Raw genomic sequence first — 21,624 nt, forward strand, 5'->3', positions numbered from 1 at the left:
AACGCTACTGCTATCAATGACAGTTAGAATCACCTTAGGGTATTCGAAAACTAAGCGCTCATAATTTCTGCAAAATATTCAGACTCTTCACGCTCGTACAAAGATATTTAGAAATTCGTAGAGTGCCTAAAACTCTAGCAGCTGGATGGACCTAAATATTCCGTAAATAACATTAACCTTTGAGATTGTGTTAGATGAAACATAATTTAGGCTAGCTAATGAAACGGACCAATAAAGAAGTAATAATAAAAAAACACTTTTTTCAAAGCGTAATATTCACCAAGAACGCCTGTTCGTTGACCTGTTTGCTCTTGTTATTTAAAAAAAAAACAAAAAGTTGTGTTAGGCAATTTAAATAGGCAGGTATACGTCTACAGTATCTAAGGCTCTTTGTATCGACATTAGATCAAGACTAAATTGAATCAAAGAAAACTAAACTCTACCTGCGTAAAAGGGTCACCCACTTTCCGTATCTGCTTCTTGCATATACGTCTTAAGTTTTTTTCCCTTTACACTATACATATATAAGTTACATATGCCATTTCCTTACACAAGAGGAGGCATCCAATGTTTTACCTAACCGTCCATCCGAACAACAAAAATGCATTAGTCTGCGATGCGCTGCAAGTCTGATTAGAATAAAGTCCAATAGATTTTCAAATCTACAGTATCAGCAAAACCAAACGACGATAAAAACTCAATTTTGTGGATGTCGTAAACGGTATCGACATTCGCCTGCAGTGTCACTGTATCATTAGCTTACCTAGGGTATGGCTAAATATCCCTTCATTTATACTCCGATCCGAGCCTGCACACCTCCTGGGGCTAAACTGGGACCTAACTTAACAAGTGACAGAATGTATAAGAAAATACACTGGGCTTTATTTAGGTGAAATTGTCCCCAACACACGCTGAAAGCAACTGAATGTGTACATCGCTCTCTTGAAAAAAATAACTGCCAGTAAAGTAAGCCTTTCTTCAAGACAGTTATGTATGCGTCGAAAGTTCCCGAATAGACCACTGAGTAAAATCTCTATCTATGAATTATGACGTACTAGCGTACTGCTGCCTGAAAATTGGGTTTAATAGTAGAAGTGTTATTGCCTTGAGTCTAAGAAACAACAAATGGTCGCACAGTATCCAAGAAAAAGGAATAATGCGTACTTCAACGTAATTCAAAAATAGAAAAAAAGATATGATTCATTTTGCTACTTCATTATGCTTTACTACACGAAGTCGCCGGTACGAAAGGCCCACATGTTTGCACGAGTTATCTATACTTACCTCGACCAATCACTATTCCGCTGTGGGTATTACCTCGACGTGTCGAGTACAGGTCTTGACTACCTCAAGCGAAAACGGCTAAAGCCAGCGGTCGGTCACTGAGTCTCAATGACCTCTCCTTTATGTTGCCAAACACAATACATGCTAAGGAGCTACCGAAAATGCTAATATATAGACGGCTGGATATTGATGAGGACGACATCGTAACACACACGCGGATACAGCAGTTCCCGTTCACCCTTTCCCCTTCGCGCTGTCCCCCAAGGTAGTCACAGTAAAATTCATATTTCTGATCAAAGATATGGTCGACTGTAGACTTATGTACAAACGGTACACCTGTAGAAATAAACGGCTGAACTAAGATACCTTCCGCCCTCACGTTCTTTAAAGCTATATGCCACTGGCAGTTACCTTTAAATCTTCTTCGAATTGAATTTCTGCTGATGTTAGTAAATTGATATCGAAGGAAATCAAACCATCACTCCAAGAGGAATATCGATCGATCGACCAAAATAGTTATCGCAACTCATATTGTCATATTAGAACTTCACAACATTGCATCCTGCATAATATGTGCTTAAACCGCAGATGTTCAGCTTTGAATTAACATAGCATAATATTCTAGAAAATTTATTACATAGATATCAGGGTTAAAGTTGAACGTGAAAAAAATTTACCGATAAAAAGCAGTTCCCTTTATCCACTTACTAACCTCGTTGGCGCACGCCTGATTAGCGATGTCTAAAGTCACAGACACCCGGTTCTGATGATAGGAAGTTCTCCTGAAAATCAAATAGGCACAAATTAGCTTATTATAGATAAAAATGATTAAGCTGAAACCTTTCTCCGACCAATTAACTGACCAATATTTTTCAACAAAACGTAAGTGTTATGTACCGTCCTGGTAGTTATATCTTATAGTAATCAAGTTGGAATAACTCAAGACAACTTCTAGATAACTATATTAAGTTTATACATTGTACCTTGTCAGTTGGGTAAAAACAAATTGGACTCTCTCCGCACGTACAAATAAGTAATGACAAAGCTTAAATAAAGATCTTATTTAACAAAAAGCGGTCCTACTTTGCTATAATAATAATAATAAACGTGTAAGAACCATAAAACAGAATTCTAGCTAACCGGAATATTAATTGCTCGAAAATTACTAGTATGTTAATTATCAACCTTCGGTCACATATTGTTCGTATCTAAAGCAAGCCAAAAACTCCAATAAATGTAATATAATTTCTTTTATTTATTTGCACCTGTAATAAATGTATTATAGTAACGCTATATAAACTAATTCTACAAACAAATGAGCATTGCTTTTACCGCGTCTGTGAGCCAAAGTTCAACACATCAATACGATACAAAAAAATTCAGTTTATTATGATGTGGTAAATGATAAACTAATATTAACAGGTATAATAATAACAATGCTCAGCCATAAAATTTAATAACATAAGAATAACACAAGGCCGACAGCCGTCGGATGTTCGAAACAGACAATAGTAGACATCTATTCTTTACCAACTTAACTCTCTTATGTAAATAATTTTTCCTGTAGTCAGAAAATTCACTTCCATCAACATTACTGAAAGACGTGTCACCAGAAATAAGATAACGCGCCAAATAAATGGTTCTGTCAAACATATAACAGTCAAACATACGAAGAAGACCAATAAATCAGTACACAGTCAATATGCGTCTAACAATCAGATTTTTTAATATTGCAAACTTGTTTTCGATCGATTGAGGTGCTACTGGTAGTGCATCTAACAGCTGTGCTTTTACTCCGATTTGGTATAGCTCAAAATAAATGGATCCATGTCTATGCGGACTGACAGAAAATACCTTTGTTTATCGAAAACAACTATTTTTTTTCTCCCTAAGAAAGCTGCATTTGAACTCTATTGAAAGAGTTCGCTTAAACTCTGAGCAAACATTAACGTACTTCATTCTTGCTACAAAAAACAAAATTATACCTAGAAGGGACCTAGTTGCGCGTTAACCTATGCATAGCGATCTCTCTATAAAGCATCATTAATATGAGAGATTTACGGTTTTTAAAATAGCGTCTGCACTGCTCGAGTGGCGGTCAATTTAAAATTAGGCTTGAAAGTTGACCGGATTATATCTGTAACCAACAGCGATATTAGTCGAACGTTACACCTTTGAACATAGTGCTGTTTGCATATTTGGTACTCCGTATTATCGCTACCGCTATTAAGCGTTACCATGGTAACAGTCATAAAGGGGACACCTCATATGACTAAGTGCTTCTTTATGTCATCCTTTGCATTTCTTCTCAATTGGGACCTTTAAATTAACCCATGTCGCTTGTGTATACTGCAACTACGCGAGACTACCGAGTAAATCTGCGCCCCTTGATTTGTTTAAATCCTAGTTCATTACTAATAATTATCATGACGTTGTTTATAAAGTAATTATTCCATTTGTCTCTTTTTCAATTAATTCCTACATGTTCGCCTGAAATCTCCATATGTTACATATGTTACGTTGACCCCGCACTGCAGACAAGGTTAGATAGTGGTATTGCTAGGCTTCAAGGGACTCTTAAAGAAAAACATCAAAAATATAATAAAATACATGTTTACTAACGTGATAAATGGCTCATATAATCGTATAAATACTGAATATTTCAAGTTGAAATCAGTGACTATATATAGCACACTGTACTACATACATATCTATCTTCTATCGGCATTCTGGTAGCTTTGCACGGTCAAAGAGAATAAAGCGTTTAGTAGTTTAGTACTAGTAAGCGTAGCGAGATATAACAATGGAACTAAAAGCTGTAACATTAGGAGGCAACGAAGTTATGTTAGTGAATCAGGACTTAGAGGCCCAGTAAGTTGGATGGTTTCGGTATCTGGGCATTTCTCAAAGAATGTTCGACAATAATATACTGCTGCTATGTGTGTAGAATGTCTTAGAACTCAAGTGACCCCTTAATAAAAACTACTGGTACCACGAGAAAAATGACCATCCTCCCGCTTTAAAGAATGCTCATCTGTGCGAAAATGGCAAAATCTGTACTAATTGCTCAAAACTTGAGCAGAGTTCATATTAAAGGTTTACTTAAAGTGCTTTTAAATTAAGAAGAATATTGCTTTTCTTTTTCGCCCGCGTCCATGTTTTTTTGCTGTATGTTGTTATCTGCAAATATCGAACTCCATCGATTGGCAAAGACATTGCGGTCAAAATAGGTAGCCGTATTGCCGGCTCGGGTATATAAAGTTATGGTATGGTACAAATATGGTTGTATGTCTGAAAAATTGTCTGTGGTGAAATGCATAAACTGTATTCATCCAGTATGCATGACTGCAAGCCAAAGGTTCTCTATCCAACCCAGTTATTTACATACGATATAAGGTCAGCCTATCACTAATGATATAACTATTTTGTACAACATTGTTACTCGAGCAGCGCCCTTCCGCAGATAGTCCATAAACGGTTTTAAGACAGTTAAATCCTTGCGTATGGCTAAGTTTTCTTCAACAAAATCATATACAAGGGGTCAGGAAGGCTCGGCTTTGCTAAAGCTAACCAACTGACACAGTCACAAATGAAACTTTCTGGCTGCTGTCATATATATGTAAAGTTACTTGGTTAAAGTTAAATATTCTCTTTTTTTCGTGTAATTCGGTTTAAATATGCCTGTTCATCAAACTGGATAATCTGTTTAGTAAGACTGCCTGTACATTATGCCATTTAGACCCATCGTTAAAAGCATCTACTTTTTTTTCGCTTTACCCGTCATAATATTATATTGTGAGCAGATTTTAAGAAAAGCGTAAAGCAGTAATCCGATAAAAACGTGCGATCTATTACGCACAACTGTGAATGTTCGACAAATATTTGAGATCGTACACAATGATGCTAGATCTTATAGATCTAAAAGCCGGCTAACAAGTGCCGGTGAAATTTTGTTAAAAATTAGAAAACTCTAATACCAAATATACACTATTTCTTTTTAAACTTAGCTCTAAGACGCAAAAGTTATTATATGATGATAGATATCTGGAACAATATACAAATACGATTTGGAAACAGAAAAGGCGGTAACACGTAAGTCAAATGGCATGGCACGCACCTTTCCCATGTTACGGATATAAAAAGAGGTGCCATTTAACGTTAGAAGTCAATTTCTAACGATATAATAGCAACAATTAAAGGAAGAAATACAATAACAATAGCGTATGCTTCACGCTACCGGTAGCCTTTAACTTTGCGTGAGCTGTATCCATCTCACTCAATATAGTGCCACAGCAAAAAAAGTGGGAACTGCCATGTTCCTTTCAGGTTATCGGCACTGTACATGACGATTTCCACTCCTTGCCCCCTGGTTTCTCTTTAACACGCTAGAAGTATAACATCAATAATCACAGCAACCCAGCTGTTAGTAACGTACATACGAAGGCATATACAGAACACCACCGCGAAAAAACCTACTGTATTAAATTAGTACCTAACTGAACATCCAGCTGTGCAACGGGAAAAAACACCTTGTTGTGTGTTGTATTGTTGCATTCCTCGCTTGACGTCCCAGTTTATTCCTTCTACGATCATCGCATCGCCCATCATATTCTCTTCTATACAGTTCTTCTCTCCAACTATTCGTATCGTTTCATTTCCATCTATCTGACGTGTAGATTTAAGAATGTTTATGCTTCCTGTTCAACCAACAATGTTAAGTGTCACTTAGCACAAGCAGCTCTGCCAACAGACTTAACCGCACCGCCCTCAAAATACTTTTCTAGCTATGATGGGAAGGAATTCATCCCTCGCTCCTATTCTCCACTCGGTTATTGGGCATTACGGTCGGGTCAACTATTCCCCTCAGAGTCGCTTTTCCCCTTATGGTGCTTAGCGCATTTCTGTTAGCAGTAGTAATGCCAGAAGCAGGATAGGATACCGTCAGAGGCAGTCAAACCATTCCTTTCTACAACTTGACCGTACAGCTTGTTCTAGCCACTGCCCCAATCTCCGTCGACATGAGTGGTCTTCGGTGGACTCTCCTATGTTATTCCCACTCCCTCACCCATCTTCTCGTTGTTATCACAGTTTGCGCTGCTGTGTTCGGCGTCGGTAGGACCTGATGTGTTTTCTTTTTTCGCTACGCCACTAGAGAAGCAATGACAAGGGCGTCTTGGTTGTCTTGGCCCCGTTTCCCTCTCCTTATCGACGACCGCAGCATTTATCGGCCAATCTTCCACCACTTTTTTCTATCATCATCGATATAGTAGTATGCATTTCGGCCGTGGAATTCGCTGGGTTAGGTTAAGCACCCTTTTTGTTGTTATGTCTATAACTCTGTTGTGGCTACGTCTTGGCCTTCTCTCCGTCTGTCTCCTCAATCCCCTATGCTACTGCCAATACCGCTACAACCGCTATTGCTATCCGTCAGAGAAGTCATAAGGCTCAGCTCCCCATTAGCATTCCCAAGCCGCAGCTCTAATTCTCCCCCATGGGCCTTTCGTCAAAGCCCGCATCTTTAACTCGATTCTTCTCCGATTCGTTGCTTAACGTGCCAAGCAAGACTCTCAAGTTTATCCCCAAAAAACCGGGAAAGGATGCAACTATCGTTGGCCATTCGCAGTTGGTGTTTTCTCTTTTCCATATGTACGCCAATCCTCGAACACTTTTTCTTAAAACGCTTCATATACGGTACCAACAGCTAGATATCTTTCAGGAAGCTGATGGCCTTTCTGGTAATCGCCTAGGTCACTTCGCCACTGCTCTACTAGTCAGATTAAGATCAATAGACGGTTGCTTATTCAACTTCATAGCTCAAGTATGATGAGCTATCTTTAGTTCTCTAAGACAAATCTCCCACATAACCCAATATTTTATCATTACCACCCTACTATAGATTTTTCTTCCAGTTGAATAAACACATATGAAATGACGTTAGTTGTCTATCTCTTACTAAATGACTCGCTTCGTATCAATTTGTATCATAGACGGGATACAGATAAATAGCGCGCAGCCGAAAACCCTCACACGCGAGGATAATCAAGCTAAAAGTTGTTCTCCGTTTAGCCCAGACACAGTTCCACCCTACTCGTTCATAGCATATTCAACTTACGAGCCGCTTTAAAACGCTACATATTAAAGATGAAAACGTTATATTTTTAAGTAAGACAAGTATTATATAAATTGTTTTATTAGCATCACTAGTTCCACACAGCTAACGACACCTGGTTCACAATATTTGAAAAATGTTTCTCACCCAACTTACAAACTTATTAAATATTTCATTACTGGATACTTATTTTTTGCGTTCCTTAGATAAACATTTGAAACGTCTGTAAACTTTTCTGAACCAGGCATGCGTTGCGTGTATCATTTTATGAGATAGGAACATTTCCGCCTAGTCTGGCAATACAAGTAAGTTTTCCGTGGCTAAATGTTTTTTTACGCGAACGTTCTCAATTAGACTGAGCTCCTTTTTTTTCTTCTTGAAAAGGTGTCGGTATGCAGGTTTGATGGGTTGCCGTACCGACCCATATAATGCAGTACACGTCTATCCCGGCCTGCAGCGCACAAAGTCATTCACAGAGGCGATTACAACATATTACATAGCCGCAGCGGGAGTTGTACGATCTATTTTCCAGCTTCCTCGATATTGTTGGAGGCGCTGAACAAAATTAAATGCAGCTCCCAGAATGGATATGTGACGCTACTTGTAGTAGAACAGAACAAGCCAATGTCTTTTTAACTAGCTGAAAAAGGACTCACTCGAGTGTAATAGTCTAGGAAGACCCAAAATGCTATGCCAACGACTTGCGCCCAACCAGCGTCGAGAACGGTACAGGGTAACGGGAGCCCCCACATTAGCCGTGACAGCTCAATCACTACTGTTGCGCTCGATTGTCGGTATCACATATCATCTTGGTCAGAACGTTGTTCGGCTGAAATTGGTTTAGACGGTCAAAAAACCGACCATTGACGAGTGAAATGATCTGCTCCGCCGTAGTTTAGCTAGATTCCTTAGTGAATTGTGTCTATTACGCTGTTTTTTGTAATCGCATATATATATATATATATATATATATATATATATATATATATTACTTAATAAAGTTGTTTTTTGCTATTTGTAAATGGAGGAAATAGATGTCGCATTTTAGGTTAACGGTGGGGATGTCTGTTTTGAAAATTTCAGATTATTCCAACAATTTAGATACAGCTAATGTATTCTATTTCCATCTGATCAACAATTCGAGCTACTATTACACTTCCCCTTCGGTAAAGTTCCTAAAATTTTCTGCCACGAATTAGTTCGAACCTAATAGATGTACGCAAAATGCGGGCCTTTCAAAAATGCCAATGAGGTGAACTTAATTATATCATTAAGACAATAGTATAGAGTACTAAGCTATTGCGTGTGCAGTGCTTTTTCGTTATTGTTGCATAATCCTTTACAGACGAAAGGGTTTAGCTTTTTGTTGATAGCGGGACATATTGATTGCACCTATGAACCCTACGTCTTCATCACTATTGAAGGTAGTCAATTATGTGCATGCTTTCACAATAGACGCTCCCTACGCTTTCTAGGTGGGATATTATAGGTAAAGCAGACTTATCGAACAGTCACTGGCCGAAATCATTTTGTCATTTCAAAGTATTGTCTCCTGACAGCGGTGGGTCCCTGCGACAATTACATGTTAATAAAACTGATAAGAATGGAAAGCATTTTGAGAACATGAACCGCTTTCAGGAAAAAGCTGACCGGTGGATGAAATCAGGCGATACCTTGGTAAAATTATACAACTGTTTATTCAAAATGCGTTCTATATTTTTCAAAGTATAGTGTTTTCACATTCCCGGGGTCAACATATTGTTTTTACGAAGAAAGCACAGAGTCTCTTATCTCTACTGATCTTTATGAGTTTAGCTAAGAGTTAAGACGAAATACGTTATAAGAATAATATCAAGTCGATACAGTAGCAAATTGCATTTTAGCTAATCAGTTAAACATAGAAATACATTCCTGTAGTATTTGATATCACGTTATTAACAGTAATGTGTCTAGCTAAATTTCTTACATATTACAACAACAAAACAGTTTTAATCTAAAAAATTTTTGAGTCACGGTGGTCGGAATAGATTTAGCTTAAAAGAAAACTCCTTGAGCGTCTTAATAGCTTCCGTACCTTTTCTGTTTACCTTCACTGAATATAATTAAGTTTAATAGCAGATGCTCACAGGCTTTAAATTACGGAAAATAAAAACATTTGGTAAAACACGGAACACATATTGGCCTTGAAAATAACGGAACTTTTCGTAATACTCTACCTAAAGCCCTACTGAGACACTTGGGAAGCTTCAATATATAGGATTACGTGCAAGGCCGTTCTTTAGAGATCTCGGATTATAGTGCTAGCAAATGGCATTTATTTGCATTTATGTACCATATGCCGCTGCAGAAGGCGCTAGTAGCAGTTGCGAGATCCGTCAAACTATTCAACCAATACGGGTCGACAGCCTTAGTTTCAAGCTGAATCTCTCGAAACCTCACAGTCCTTGAAAAACACTTCAGATTCCATTTTCCAACACGTCATTGTACTACTATCATATTATTTATCATATTATCATAGTATTTACCAGAAAATTGACTAACTTATATAATGCGACAACTGTACGGGTAATAACAATATAGCTACTATAGTTAGTCTACAGATGGCATAGTTCTTATATGTTTGACGATCTGCTAAGCATAAACTGAACATTAAATGAAACTTCAATAGTACTGTGAATGGCGGATATCGCCGTGAATGAAATTATCTAAAACGTGTAATCCTACGCAAGATGTCGTAGAGTAGTGGTCTGCATGATTAGCTCCTTATTAGGTGCTCGTCGATAGCTGCGGATCATCGACGTTCACTAAAACACCTTATCTGACTAGCTGCCACAGGCCCGCTTAACAGTAACGGGTTCCTGCAGACGTCGACGCAAGGTCATAGAAATGACCGCAGCCGTACCCGTCAGGGCAGCCGCCAATATCAACAAAGCGTTGCGAAGCAGCTTGCGCCAGCCACCCACCCAGCCAACTAACACAGTGGCAGTAATGCACCAAGGAGACAGGGCAGTTAATTTGTCGTGGAGCGCACACGTTCAATCTAACTAATACGGATGAAGCAGGTCATGATGGTGGTGCGGGCTAAGGAGTGTGTGCGGGGGAGACCTACAAACTTTTGCATACTACAAGAAAAACATTGGGGACTGCTAGGTTAATCGATCGAATCTAACTAACGAGTGACACAGTTACGTAGTGTCCCCGATGCTATTGCTCACTGTGTATACCCGCTCCTGGAGTTCGTCCTCGTCTGCCGGGCGTCCGCCTACGTAGGTGCTGCTACAGCCAAAATCGACGCCCTTAGAATTTTGCATAACACTTGCGGTACGAACGTTACTGAACGTCCTAAACAACAACAATGGCATCAACCGCGGACAGACATGATAATAGTGATGAGTGACGACGACAACGATGACAGTAATAACTGATCGTCCGATATAAAGCACTCTTCATAACCCTACACGTCAATCGAGGCAAATACACCCGACCGTGTCGATTTGGCCAGCGAGAACGTGGATGTTGCAGGCCCAACTGAAGCGGCAGGAACAAATGGGGGAACAAAGGAAAAGGAGAAAGACGGCGGCGAGCGGAATACAGCACTGAAGTATCGGCCCATCGACGTCGTGGTGGGACGGAACGAAGCCGTCAGGCACCGGCGAGCAGACTACGGGGCCACGAACATCGATACCACAAGTCGCCGAAAAAGAATCCGAAATGTTCGCCATGTTGACGATGACTACGATGTTTCATGCTATAGTCTACGATTCATACGAACAAATGAACGCTCGCATTTGTACACCATGATACAATGGTATGCCGTATGTACCTCGTGCCCGTACGTATCTACGACTATGGTGGCACGAAAAAAGAGGAGAAGCGGGAAGAGGACAAGGAAGTAATTTCGGAGAAGAAGGCGGAGCTACCAGTTAGCTCGCTCCTTCTGTACTCTGCCTACCTCTATCTTATCTTTCAATTCCTTTTCGTCATGTATTGTGTTGTCTGTAGTTCTAAGCGCAGAAAACAATATAAAAGGAAATTAGCGACGAAAAGTAACAACGAACAAAGGAACGTATCACATAAAATAGCAATAGCATGTTTAACAGCAGCAACGAGAGAAAGCGGTAAATGGCTTCCCGCGCACCTTATAATAGAGACATATTTAATGAAGGACCGAGCAGAAAGACAGATTGACTCCGCTTGGCTGGCAATAGCCACGAATTCTCTAGGAGTATGTTTTGTGAAGTCACTCTTCGCCTTCAATCGACTCACTTGATTCTCACGCTGCTAATGCTGTAGCGAAAGATTCATGATAAATGTAATGTAATGCACTCCTCGCTCGTAATAAATTATGTAGCTGTTACTGCGTTAGAGTCGACAGCTTCAAGCAGCGGTAAAACGAACCAGGCTTTTTTCGACTGTCTCTTCAAGGTGTCTAAGTGAAAGGCAGGCATCTCTTGTTAACTATATTATTATACCGGGTGTTATACAGTACACTTCATGAGCCAAAGCGACCCGCAGAAGCACTAAATTTTCAGGTGTTTTGCAAAACTAGTACGCGAAAACCGTTGTCTATCTTATTCGCTTGTACATTTACCTAGTTTATTTATCAAGCTTTCGAACTCACGAGGTAAGCATGGGCTAAAGAGGAGTTTGTAACGCAACTCGCAATGTTGAAAACGTTTTTCTTTTAAAGTAAATAAATCATTTTACAATTTTTCTGATTTGGTATTAAACAGAACAGAAGACGCGATGTCTAACCCACCAGCCTTCCTCGTAAGTGGTGCTCAATATTTTCACACTAGTAAAGACTGTTACTTGACAACGCAGAAAGAACGGCCCTGAAGAAAACCTTAGCAACAGCTAGATTCATTCGGATTGGTCAATCTACACGACATTCACTATCATAGTCTAGCTCCAGTGGCGGTAACACTTGCAGATGTATCCTGTAGAATTCGTTGCATATCAACCGTTCCAGGCAATCGAGCCTAACGTTCTCGAAAATCTGTTGACCGAGCGGCGGCTGGCGCATAGACGCATACGAGTGACGACGGACGAACCAGGCCGTCTGGAGGGTCTCTGTCCAGTGTTCCGCAGTCGCACGTCATCGCGTTCGTTCATGCGGCTACTGCTGCTGCTGCCGCCACCGCGGCGATACGCGTGCCGGAGTAAGCTGAGACAAACAGACAGCCAGATAGATGGACTGAGTTAAGCAATTCAAATCGACAGCACATTGAGCTGTATTCTATTATCATCATTGATCAGTGTGTGCATTGTCAGCATGTAGACCTATGCAAACGCAATGCAATGCATCGGAATGAAATGGTTTCGAGCAATGAGACAAACCAGCAAGATGGACCGATGGCGACGGCGATGACGACGACTGCCAGCAGTATTTATTACCGCTATTACTATCCGCCTTTTTCGTTCGATCCAGTGCGCCCACTAGTAATTCATACATACGCTCCACACTCATTCAGACAAGCGCTCACCCAGACAAAAGCTAGAAAGACAGCCAGATCTACCATGGCGATTACAAAATCACGGTCAACTCACACCTGATTGGCGATTGCGCTGAAAGTCCAATCCGCGGTAACACCAGCAGCGGCCAACAGGACAGCGTTTGCTATAGCACCAAAATAATAGTTGTACAAGTGGTAGTATTAGTAGTGGTTGCAACTGTAGAAGCACACATGCACACGGTGCTGCAAGACCGACCGCCACACTTCTCGATTTGCCCACCATTAATCAATCTCCTTTATCTTCGCACTCAAACAGCAGCAGCAGCAGCAGCGCCGGCGGCGCTAGCAGCACAGCAAAAAACATACCCGCCCACGCACGCACGAAAACACATAGCAGCGATACCAAAGAGCAAAGCCAGTCCGGTAAGACGACGATGGCTTCGATAACACCAATAATAGTGCTGATGGCGTTGATGATAACGATGAGTATGGCCAACGTAAAATGGAATCAACTGATGTGATGGCACGTATAGTGACACGATACAGTTACGCAGCTACGCTCCCTAGTCTACGGCTGAAGAGATCGGATCGGCATGTATTCCAGAACGGCGCCAGCAGCAGCACTGAGCAGGATCTAAACCGTAGCGATAGTACATCCACTCAAGAGCGTTCTCGAGCAGCACGACTCATCGCTGGCTGCAGCATTTTGTCGCATTACGAGTAGAAACCGTTGTATCTATTCGAGCTAGAATAGTCGAGATACTACGATACTCGAAAGAAGAGACAGTTGCCTTTTTTACGACGACCACAGCGGTCGCAGTGAAATCAACACCATACACGGCATAATGTAGTTCGTTTCTTCTTACCTACTCACACACATACACACAGACCGACCGACCGACCAGCTCAACATCCGACGAACGAGCTAGCGACCGACCGACCAATGGATTGATTGAGCGAACCGCGAAGCGACGGACACTAATCACTGGTTCGTCATGTACACCATCATTTGCTATCATTGACTATCCACGCGGATTCAGCATCACGTAACAGACAGAAACGACTATACGTACTAAAAGGGTGACGATAGTGATACTGGTGACGCAGAGCAGATGCACACGGACAGACACCAAAAGCTGCACACGCAGTATCGTAGTGTACTCGACTTATATATTACATATACATATATGTACATACACATATGTAATATGAAGCAAAAGGGAAGGAGAGCGCAGTCGACGGAACGGGCACTGTCGCAGTGGCGGCAACGGTAATATCGTGGCAGCACCCGAACACGCCTCCGGCTCTCGGAGCACCAAGACCCCGCCCTGACGGTCTCACCTGCTGCGGCTGGAGACGCCGTGAAAACCCTGCAACTGCTGGCAAGTCGTCGAACTAGCTTAGTCAACATCCACGGACTACACGTTTCCACGTCCGCGGGCAATACGCGGGCCATACACGGGCGCTGGCCAAATGTCATTCATGGGCGAGTTCTCACGGCCCCACAACACTTCACTGCGGCCAGGCACACAGCCCGCACTCTCGCATGCACACAAACAACACGGAGACTCTCCTCACAACATCATACCAGCATCGGAAGAGCAGCAGCTGCAACAGCCAGTCAGCCACACACAACAGCAGACATATTTGTTATTCCCCTAGCAGACAGTCCATCGAACCAGAAAACGGTGGCGCCACACTTTGAATCGAATTGGCGCGCTTTTCCTAGCCGCTAGGCTTTTGCATTCGACTGCTTTGTTCTGCGGGACACGCGGGGTCAGCTGCTTCTCGCACGGGCCCAGACAGGAGGGAAGGTTGGCAGCAGGCACAGTATGGTCGTGAGGAGAAAGCTCTAACGGACGTACAGTGGGAAGTATGGCACTAGATGCAGGACTAGATACCGCAGCGCGGCGTGCATTGACGCCTGCTTGTTTGTCTGAAAAAACCCAGTAACAGCTGTTATTGCTAATTATATTTACTAGAAGATCGTGTACACATGGCTGCGAAGGCGAATCGCGTGCTAAACGAATTTTGCAAACAGTGCAATTCTGAGTAAACCCCAATGACACGAACTGTTTGGTGCGCCCTCTACCCTCTCTACCAGTAGAAAGCGTTCCCCACAATCGAACAGGACGAGAAAACGTGGTTCAGGTTAGTGAGCTTTCTGGTGCAAAGTACTTCCTATCATCTCGAAAGCTCAGATAAACAAGGCATTGTTCCATATAATTCGGTGAGAATAGAGAACTGGCGCGAAGAAAATACGACATCGACAATTTTCTGTTTTGTTTCGAGAAAACAATATGCAGTATCCGCACACTGTTAAAAGCAGGATTTGACCTGAGACACTGTGGTAGCGGTTCGACTGATTACATAGATGTCATGAACTTTCGAAAGAAGTTTTGAGTAACGTTTTAATATAAGAAGACAACATGTAGTTTTTGCGTACATTGACGGAATGCAATGGAGTTACGTGCGACGCCGTAAAGCGAATCGCATTGTAACGCCTGTGTTATATCGAGCAATCGTTTGTATATATATAAAAAGTACAAGTCTACAGCAGGGCATGTATTGGAAATGTCATTATTTTTGGTAATCTTTCAATGGATTCTCGTGATCTAGTAAGATATCATTGTATATCCCCGCGATCAAGATCAATCAATGTTCTAGAAACTGAAATATTCTCAATTTTATGTTATTTCTTTTGGACTCTATCCATTTAACTAGTAGACCGCATCAGTCGTATTCAAAGTAAGTCCTTTCTCTAGACCGTATCTTCACGGTATTCGGCCACATCTGGGATAAGGCAATATAATTCAGTAGTAATAAATCTGCGAAGAGCTTGTGGAAAAGATCGACGCTAGCAGGCATTTATTCAACCTATCGTATTCGGGGCCGATACAACTTCTGTCAGCTGTAAATGCCCTTACCCTTCTGATAATTCCTATCCAAAGCAATGCAAATAATTAATCTTGTGCAAATGCACTTTCATCAGGCCAAATTGTCATCGCCTTAAAACTGTAAATAAATATTCTTTGTTCAGCCCAAGTTGATTTTAGGCACTTGTGGTTTACCGGTCAGGTGCAATAAGTTAATTTGGTTTACTAAAAACAATAAGTGCAGTAATCACGTTTGTTGACGGATTTACAAAGACAAATAATCGTATAGCTTTAATTCGATATCGTTGATCTCAACCTCAGAATGGACTTCACTAACTCGCCGTTTACCAACTGACTAACATAAGGTAAAAGTAGTTTTTGTAGCCTAATGTTGTTACTCACTGTAACAAAGCTGTGTCCGTCGCGACCAATTAAATAGGCTAATAACTTCGTATGGTTTATTAATTCATACTCATACTTCACATAAGTAATACTCTATTCTTTTTATGGGTCGTTCTGATCGAGGTACACTGCCGAGACGTGCTAGTGGTGGTACCACAATAGCCAAAGTCGAATATGCCATTCGCTATATAAAGCGCTGGCCACCGAAAACTAAAATTGTTAACGAAAGCCTTTGAGGTCTTCTCTGTGTGTTAGTAATCTGTGCTGTGCCGTCGTATTGGTTCCGTCCGGTCACCAAAAAGCAGGAATTCGGTTGGCTCGTCCAAATGATTCCGTTGCCTTAGCGATTTTCACGATTGTGAACTGTCTGATGGATAGGCTTGTTAGAACTGAGTGAGATGCAGACAGCTTTGGGCGGATTTGTGTTGCTGAACGTAGAACACTGAGTTGCAACGTGAAGATTTTATTCTATTTCATGCTAGCTCATTCTTTTCTCGTAATGCTGGTGATTCAAGTAATGATCAATGGGTAAAAAAGACTGCGTTAAAGATTTTTTGTATTATTATTTCACAAAGATAACATGAAGTGAATAATAAAAGTAGGTAAAACTAAAAAAAAATTACAGTAGTAAAAAAATAATAGTAATAAAATGAACATATATCTAAGAGTCATGATTTTTCACGAGCTGTAGACGAATCGTAGAGTAGAACAGGTTGTCCGTTCCAAGGTTCAGTCACCTGCAAAAAGAAAAGATAATTTCTATAGAGCATATGCAACCGTTCCTTCTATATTACTATGAAATCTTTAAACGGAATGTTAGATTTTTTTTATCGAAAATTATTCCTTTAGTTGATTTACTGAATGGACAGCCGCTCTACAGACTTAGCAGTGAGTACACGTCTGCTGCTAGTGATACTATCCACTTGTAATCAAGTTAGTTTGATTCACGCCAGCAATATGGCCACAGCGTGTGCATACAAAAAGCTACCATATGCAGATTAAAACTGTATCTTCGAGAGTACCTTATACTTGACATGACTTGCATACATGACTTGACATACATGACTTGCAGCGATTCGATGCCAGTGAATCGAGCGACTTGAAATGAGTCTGTGACCGCAAATACGTGACAAAATAGACAATTTGGCTATTTGTTTACTCCTACTATCTATATATAGTACATACCAACCCTTATACGCCTCTTCTGTTCTCCATTAGGCGGGGGCAAAAATGGACCATTTTTGAGCTTAGGCCCGTCTCCATTAGTTCACCGGCTCGCATGAGGCCATCGATTAGGCTGCTTTTCTTTGTGACATCGCCTCGCTAATATTAGCAGTTTTAACCGACTGGCCACTGTCCAGCTATTGATTTATCGTTTCATTTATGTTTCTGAGTTTCTTGCTGGCCGCTGCACCCTCTGTTGCATCAAGTCCAGTTAGGTTTTTCTATTACTGTCGTTCTGTAACCCCGACTGATGGAGCACTGCTACCTGTACGCCTATTTTTAGTGAAACCATACTAAACTGTGATCTATTTTGAAGGAGCTCATGCAAATCTTGCGATGTTGGTTGTTGCAAGGTTGGTATTAGAAATGAATGTACATGTTGTTGTGAAATTTGTAGTTAGATTCCTTACGCTACCTGTGAGACTATTCATTAGAGTATGTTAGTTTAGGCTTTGCTGAGGTCAAGGTTACTTTGTTTCGTTAGATTATAGCTTGTTTGTTATTTCCATTAGCACTAAATTTTTGAGACTGTTCTTCCGACATTTGCAGTGCGTACAATCGTCATCTAAATTTTGTATAAATAAGGGCAGCTTTAGCAAAGAGTGATATAAACCGGGTGCGCTTTGTAAAATACTTTTACACAAATATGGTTTCTTCATACTGTGTTGATACCAACTGGTAAAGATGGAAAGGCTACACCAGATCGATAGTTTATTAGGGTTATGCTTGATTCTTTGCATGTCTTCGAAATATTGAAAAGCGGCAACTTTTTAAATCAGGTACAGACCTAAACAAAACAATGAGTCCACTGATTACTAGAGGTCTCTTTTCGGCGTTTGCTTTTCAAATTACCACTAGCAAGAATGAGTGCGTGACCTGGAGTTTTCTCAAACTCTAGGAATAATCAAGAGGTAAGGGAAAGTCTGGTCTGATGGCCAATATCCATCTTTTCGAATGCGTTCATCGTTGGTATGGTTATGATAAACATGCGGCTGTCGCTAATTAAAATTTCAGCATTGACAAATTACTACTGTGTCGTTTCATTAGTCTCTGTTGGAAAGACCTCGAATAAGCCTAACAAGACCCACCCCGGTTAGACCTTCTAAAGGCGCAGGTTTTTAATCCTCACCGAGAAAATGGTTCTGAAAACTTGCTCACAGTAATAATTTCTCAAGACGTTAAAAAAATTTGAAGTTAAAACAAATTCCAAGAAAACTATGAAGGTAAGGGTTACCACGAATGTTACACCAACATTAGTTACTTAAACTTTATCTTTACACATGCAATTTTGCATGAACAGACCGTTAGGTAGCTTCAACTAAAAGTCACTTCTTTGTTATCATTTTTTGTCCTATCCATTTTGAAAACAGCATACGACTTTATGAGACTATCAGAGGGTCCTTTGGGATGCCTAGGAAACGACACGATTTCTCACGGTTATTTAGATGTGAAGACGAATCATCTACTTACTATTTATGTAGTTTGCACCGTGTGCACTTTTAGTCAATAAATAGTCCTATTATAAGGTAGAATCAGACGCAACACTGCTCAAGCAGTATTAAACCGTTTGGTTTCTCCCTACAACCTGCTGGTATCCTAAACATATTTTTATGCTTTTCAAAACTCTCGGCCAAATAACGAGATAGAATCATAAGACGAATCATAATAGATGTTTTGTAAATAATACGTCAGGCCTATCTGATGCACTTCTATTCAAATAAGTTCACTTAATGGCATAATAGGTAACGTATTTGTTTGTTAACCTTAAGGACACATAGTAGCCTAAGTCCGAATTCGGGGATAAACACACTTTGTTTTGTTGCGAGCCAACAGTGTGGAGTGGACGGCGGTGCCAGACGTAAAACTCTAAATATTTAAGTAACTCTTCTCTGATCAGGTCTTGCTGTTGGTCAACAGTATTTTGACAAAAGGTCAACGTCTAATTACTAAAATGCTTGTGACCTCAACTAAAGATGGTCACATGTTCCCAACTATACTCAGTTACATTTGCCATGAAGAGCCGCCGAGTCGCTCAGATGTCACCTATAGTTATTTCCTAAGTATTTGTATATACACAAGTATATTTTATTATGCGAAATATGGCGCGATTAAAATAATACGTCCCTGTAAAAGCTTAGTAACGTATTTACCTGCTAATCTTATGAAGACGTCATGGTGTAGGTTCGAATTCGGGCATAGACACACTTTGTTTCGTGCTAGGACCCAGCCGTCGAATGAAATGCCTAATGGTGATACCTGCCATAAAATTCGAGACATAAAGAATAGTATAATGAGCATGTGAACTCATTTAATGACGAAAAAAATCTCGTGAATATTAACGGACTTTACTTAACGATTGAACAAACAGGTTGAAATCGGAAATAAGTGCCTTAGCAGATTGATTAAATAACTGATAGGAACATGTGTACCCTTTCATGACGCTTGCCAAATAGTCGTATCAGATAGCAATAGTAAATCAGAAGTAGATGGATACGATTATTCATAGTAACAACGTTATCACTGGAAAGTGGTATCTAACGTTACGTATGTCGCAATATTAATAACAGTTACCACTGTAGTTATTTTCCTTGTTCCTTCTAAATAGGATAGCTATAGGTTTGTTGTGCATTGCCATTGCAGAGACATGCGTTTGGGCTGTTGCCTTCTATCGCCTCTAGTCAAGCGAACGGCCGCAATGAGTAACGTTCTTCTCACAGAAACTGAGCGTGCAGAGCATTTAGCGCCTCTGCTAAAAAATGGGTGGAGTCACATCAAGGTGAGTTTGCATGCGGAGATTGTTGCTGCGTAAACCTATTATTCATGACTGGCCCTCAATATCATGACGTTAATATGCGCTCAGTCTTTATGTAAACATACGTGAAAGGTTGCGAGTTTGAGGAGAGATTTGTAATATGGTTATAGTGAAGGTACTAACATTTATTGACGTTACAGCTCATATCTCTCTCCAAATCGGTAAAATTATATCAGGCATATATATATATATATATATATATATATATATATATATATATATAGTTACAAGTAAACGACCTTAAATTTGTTCTATTTTACTATAATCTTCAGTAGAATATATGCAATTGGTTGAATTCCTATATATATAATCTTGAAGTTACTAATTCAATTGTGTGATATCAATCTTCAGTTTAAGGTAGTTAGAGTAAATGTCTTCGACAGCATGGGGCGCTGCTAGTTGGCTAGAAAAGTTGGCTAGAGTCATTCGGGGTAATTGATCGTTGTGTATCCTCTAAATTATTTTATGAATTACAGGAGCGGGATGCAATTCAAAAGCAATTTACACTGAAGGATTTCAACGAGGCCTTTGGCTTCATGTCGCGCGTGGCTCTCCGTGCGGAAAAGATGAACCACCACCCTGAATGGAGTAACGTTTACAACAAGGTCGATATTACCCTCGTCAGTCACGACGTGAGGGGTCTCTCCATGAGGGACGTACGCCTTGCCAAGTTCATTGAGAACGCGTCCAGCGAGAAGTCAGATTAAAAATAGCTTCGAATCTATTATCATGAGTGACGTTCCATATTTTTAAAAGTCCATTTGCCATATTACTTGGCGAATAAGTAGAATACCAACTTTGTACGCTGTACCTGAGTTTAACTGAATCGTATTAAGGCAGTTTTTTGTTAATTAAGAAGAGCAAGCTTCTATTAAAAAAAAATGAGATTTTACGCGAAGGATCTAAATTATAGTACAATATTCAACTTTAGCATAAATAATAAAAGAATATGTGCCTGTAATAAAGCATTATATATCTTTGCACTTAATTGGTTTTATATAACATGACTTTGCTCTTAACTTATTTTTATCAATTAACTTTAAGATAGAGGCTTGTTATTGGTATCTGACGGTTGAATAATTTATTACATTATATTCTAACGCATATGAAATTTATTGAATTCCAACGGTAACTAATTGGACAGTTCGATTAATTTCGTCAACCCGGATGCCATGGTAAGTATACAAAGTTGTGCACAGAAGTGATCCTATTCACTTGACCTCTTAGTATGAATTCTAGCCAGCCCCTTCACATTTTCCCTTCTAGTCCGTGAAGTTCTTCTAGTGAAATTTTGATTACTATCAAACTCGAGTACAAAAACAAAATATTTGAAAAATACGAGGAGAATGAGGTGTCTTATATATGAAACCAAAAACTCTGAGCCCTCTTGACGAAAATGCTATTAATAATTGCAATGGAAAGCCTTAATCACTTAATCTATAATGCATAATGTAATAAACA

At 40.2% G+C, this 21,624-nt stretch overlaps 2 protein-coding genes across 23 annotated transcripts in view; one reads left to right on the forward strand and one right to left on the reverse strand.

Moving 5' to 3' along the window:
- Positions 1 to 14,566, reverse strand: part of LOC111261529 (uncharacterized) — a 292,892-nt gene extending 278,326 nt beyond the window's left edge. For 11 of the 21 annotated variants that reach the window (XR_015311560.1, XR_015311559.1, XR_015311557.1 and 8 more), the window contains exons 1-3: positions 14,191 to 14,566; positions 12,944 to 13,013; positions 1,997 to 2,066 (exon numbers count right to left, since the gene is read on the reverse strand). Coding sequence is in view for 4 of the 21 variants with exons in the window: in XM_086968745.1 (XP_086824871.1) it covers positions 1,997 to 2,066; positions 12,944 to 13,013; positions 14,191 to 14,329 (279 nt within the window). In the remaining 17 variants the exon portion in view is untranslated. Of the gene's footprint in view, positions 1 to 1,284; positions 1,621 to 1,961; positions 2,067 to 9,071; positions 12,561 to 12,733 lie in introns of those variants that run through there. The other 10 variants (XR_015311553.1, XR_015311552.1, XR_015311551.1 and 7 more) reach the window with 9 other exon arrangements.
- Positions 14,567 to 14,841: 275 nt separating this feature from the next.
- On the forward strand, positions 14,842 to 21,134 carry LOC111261533 (putative pterin-4-alpha-carbinolamine dehydratase). 2 transcript variants are annotated; one of them, XM_022835111.2, is made up of 3 exons: positions 14,842 to 15,000; positions 19,992 to 20,127; positions 20,640 to 21,134. In XM_022835111.2, exons 2-3 carry the CDS (start codon positions 19,996 to 19,998, stop codon positions 20,868 to 20,870), a joined length of 363 nt encoding a protein of 120 aa, XP_022690846.1. In that variant the 5' UTR covers positions 14,842 to 15,000; positions 19,992 to 19,995; the 3' UTR covers positions 20,871 to 21,134. The 2 variants fall into 2 exon arrangements, with proteins under 2 accessions (XP_022690846.1, XP_022690847.1); XM_022835112.2 differs by having other exon boundaries at positions 14,977 to 15,079.
- Positions 21,135 to 21,624: the final 490 nt, after the last annotated feature.

The sequence above is a fragment of the Varroa jacobsoni genome, unplaced genomic scaffold (assembly GCF_002532875.2).
Source record: "Varroa jacobsoni isolate VJ856 unplaced genomic scaffold, vjacob_1.0 scaffold_565, whole genome shotgun sequence".
NCBI classification, from domain to species: Eukaryota; Metazoa; Arthropoda; class Arachnida; order Mesostigmata; family Varroidae; genus Varroa; species Varroa jacobsoni.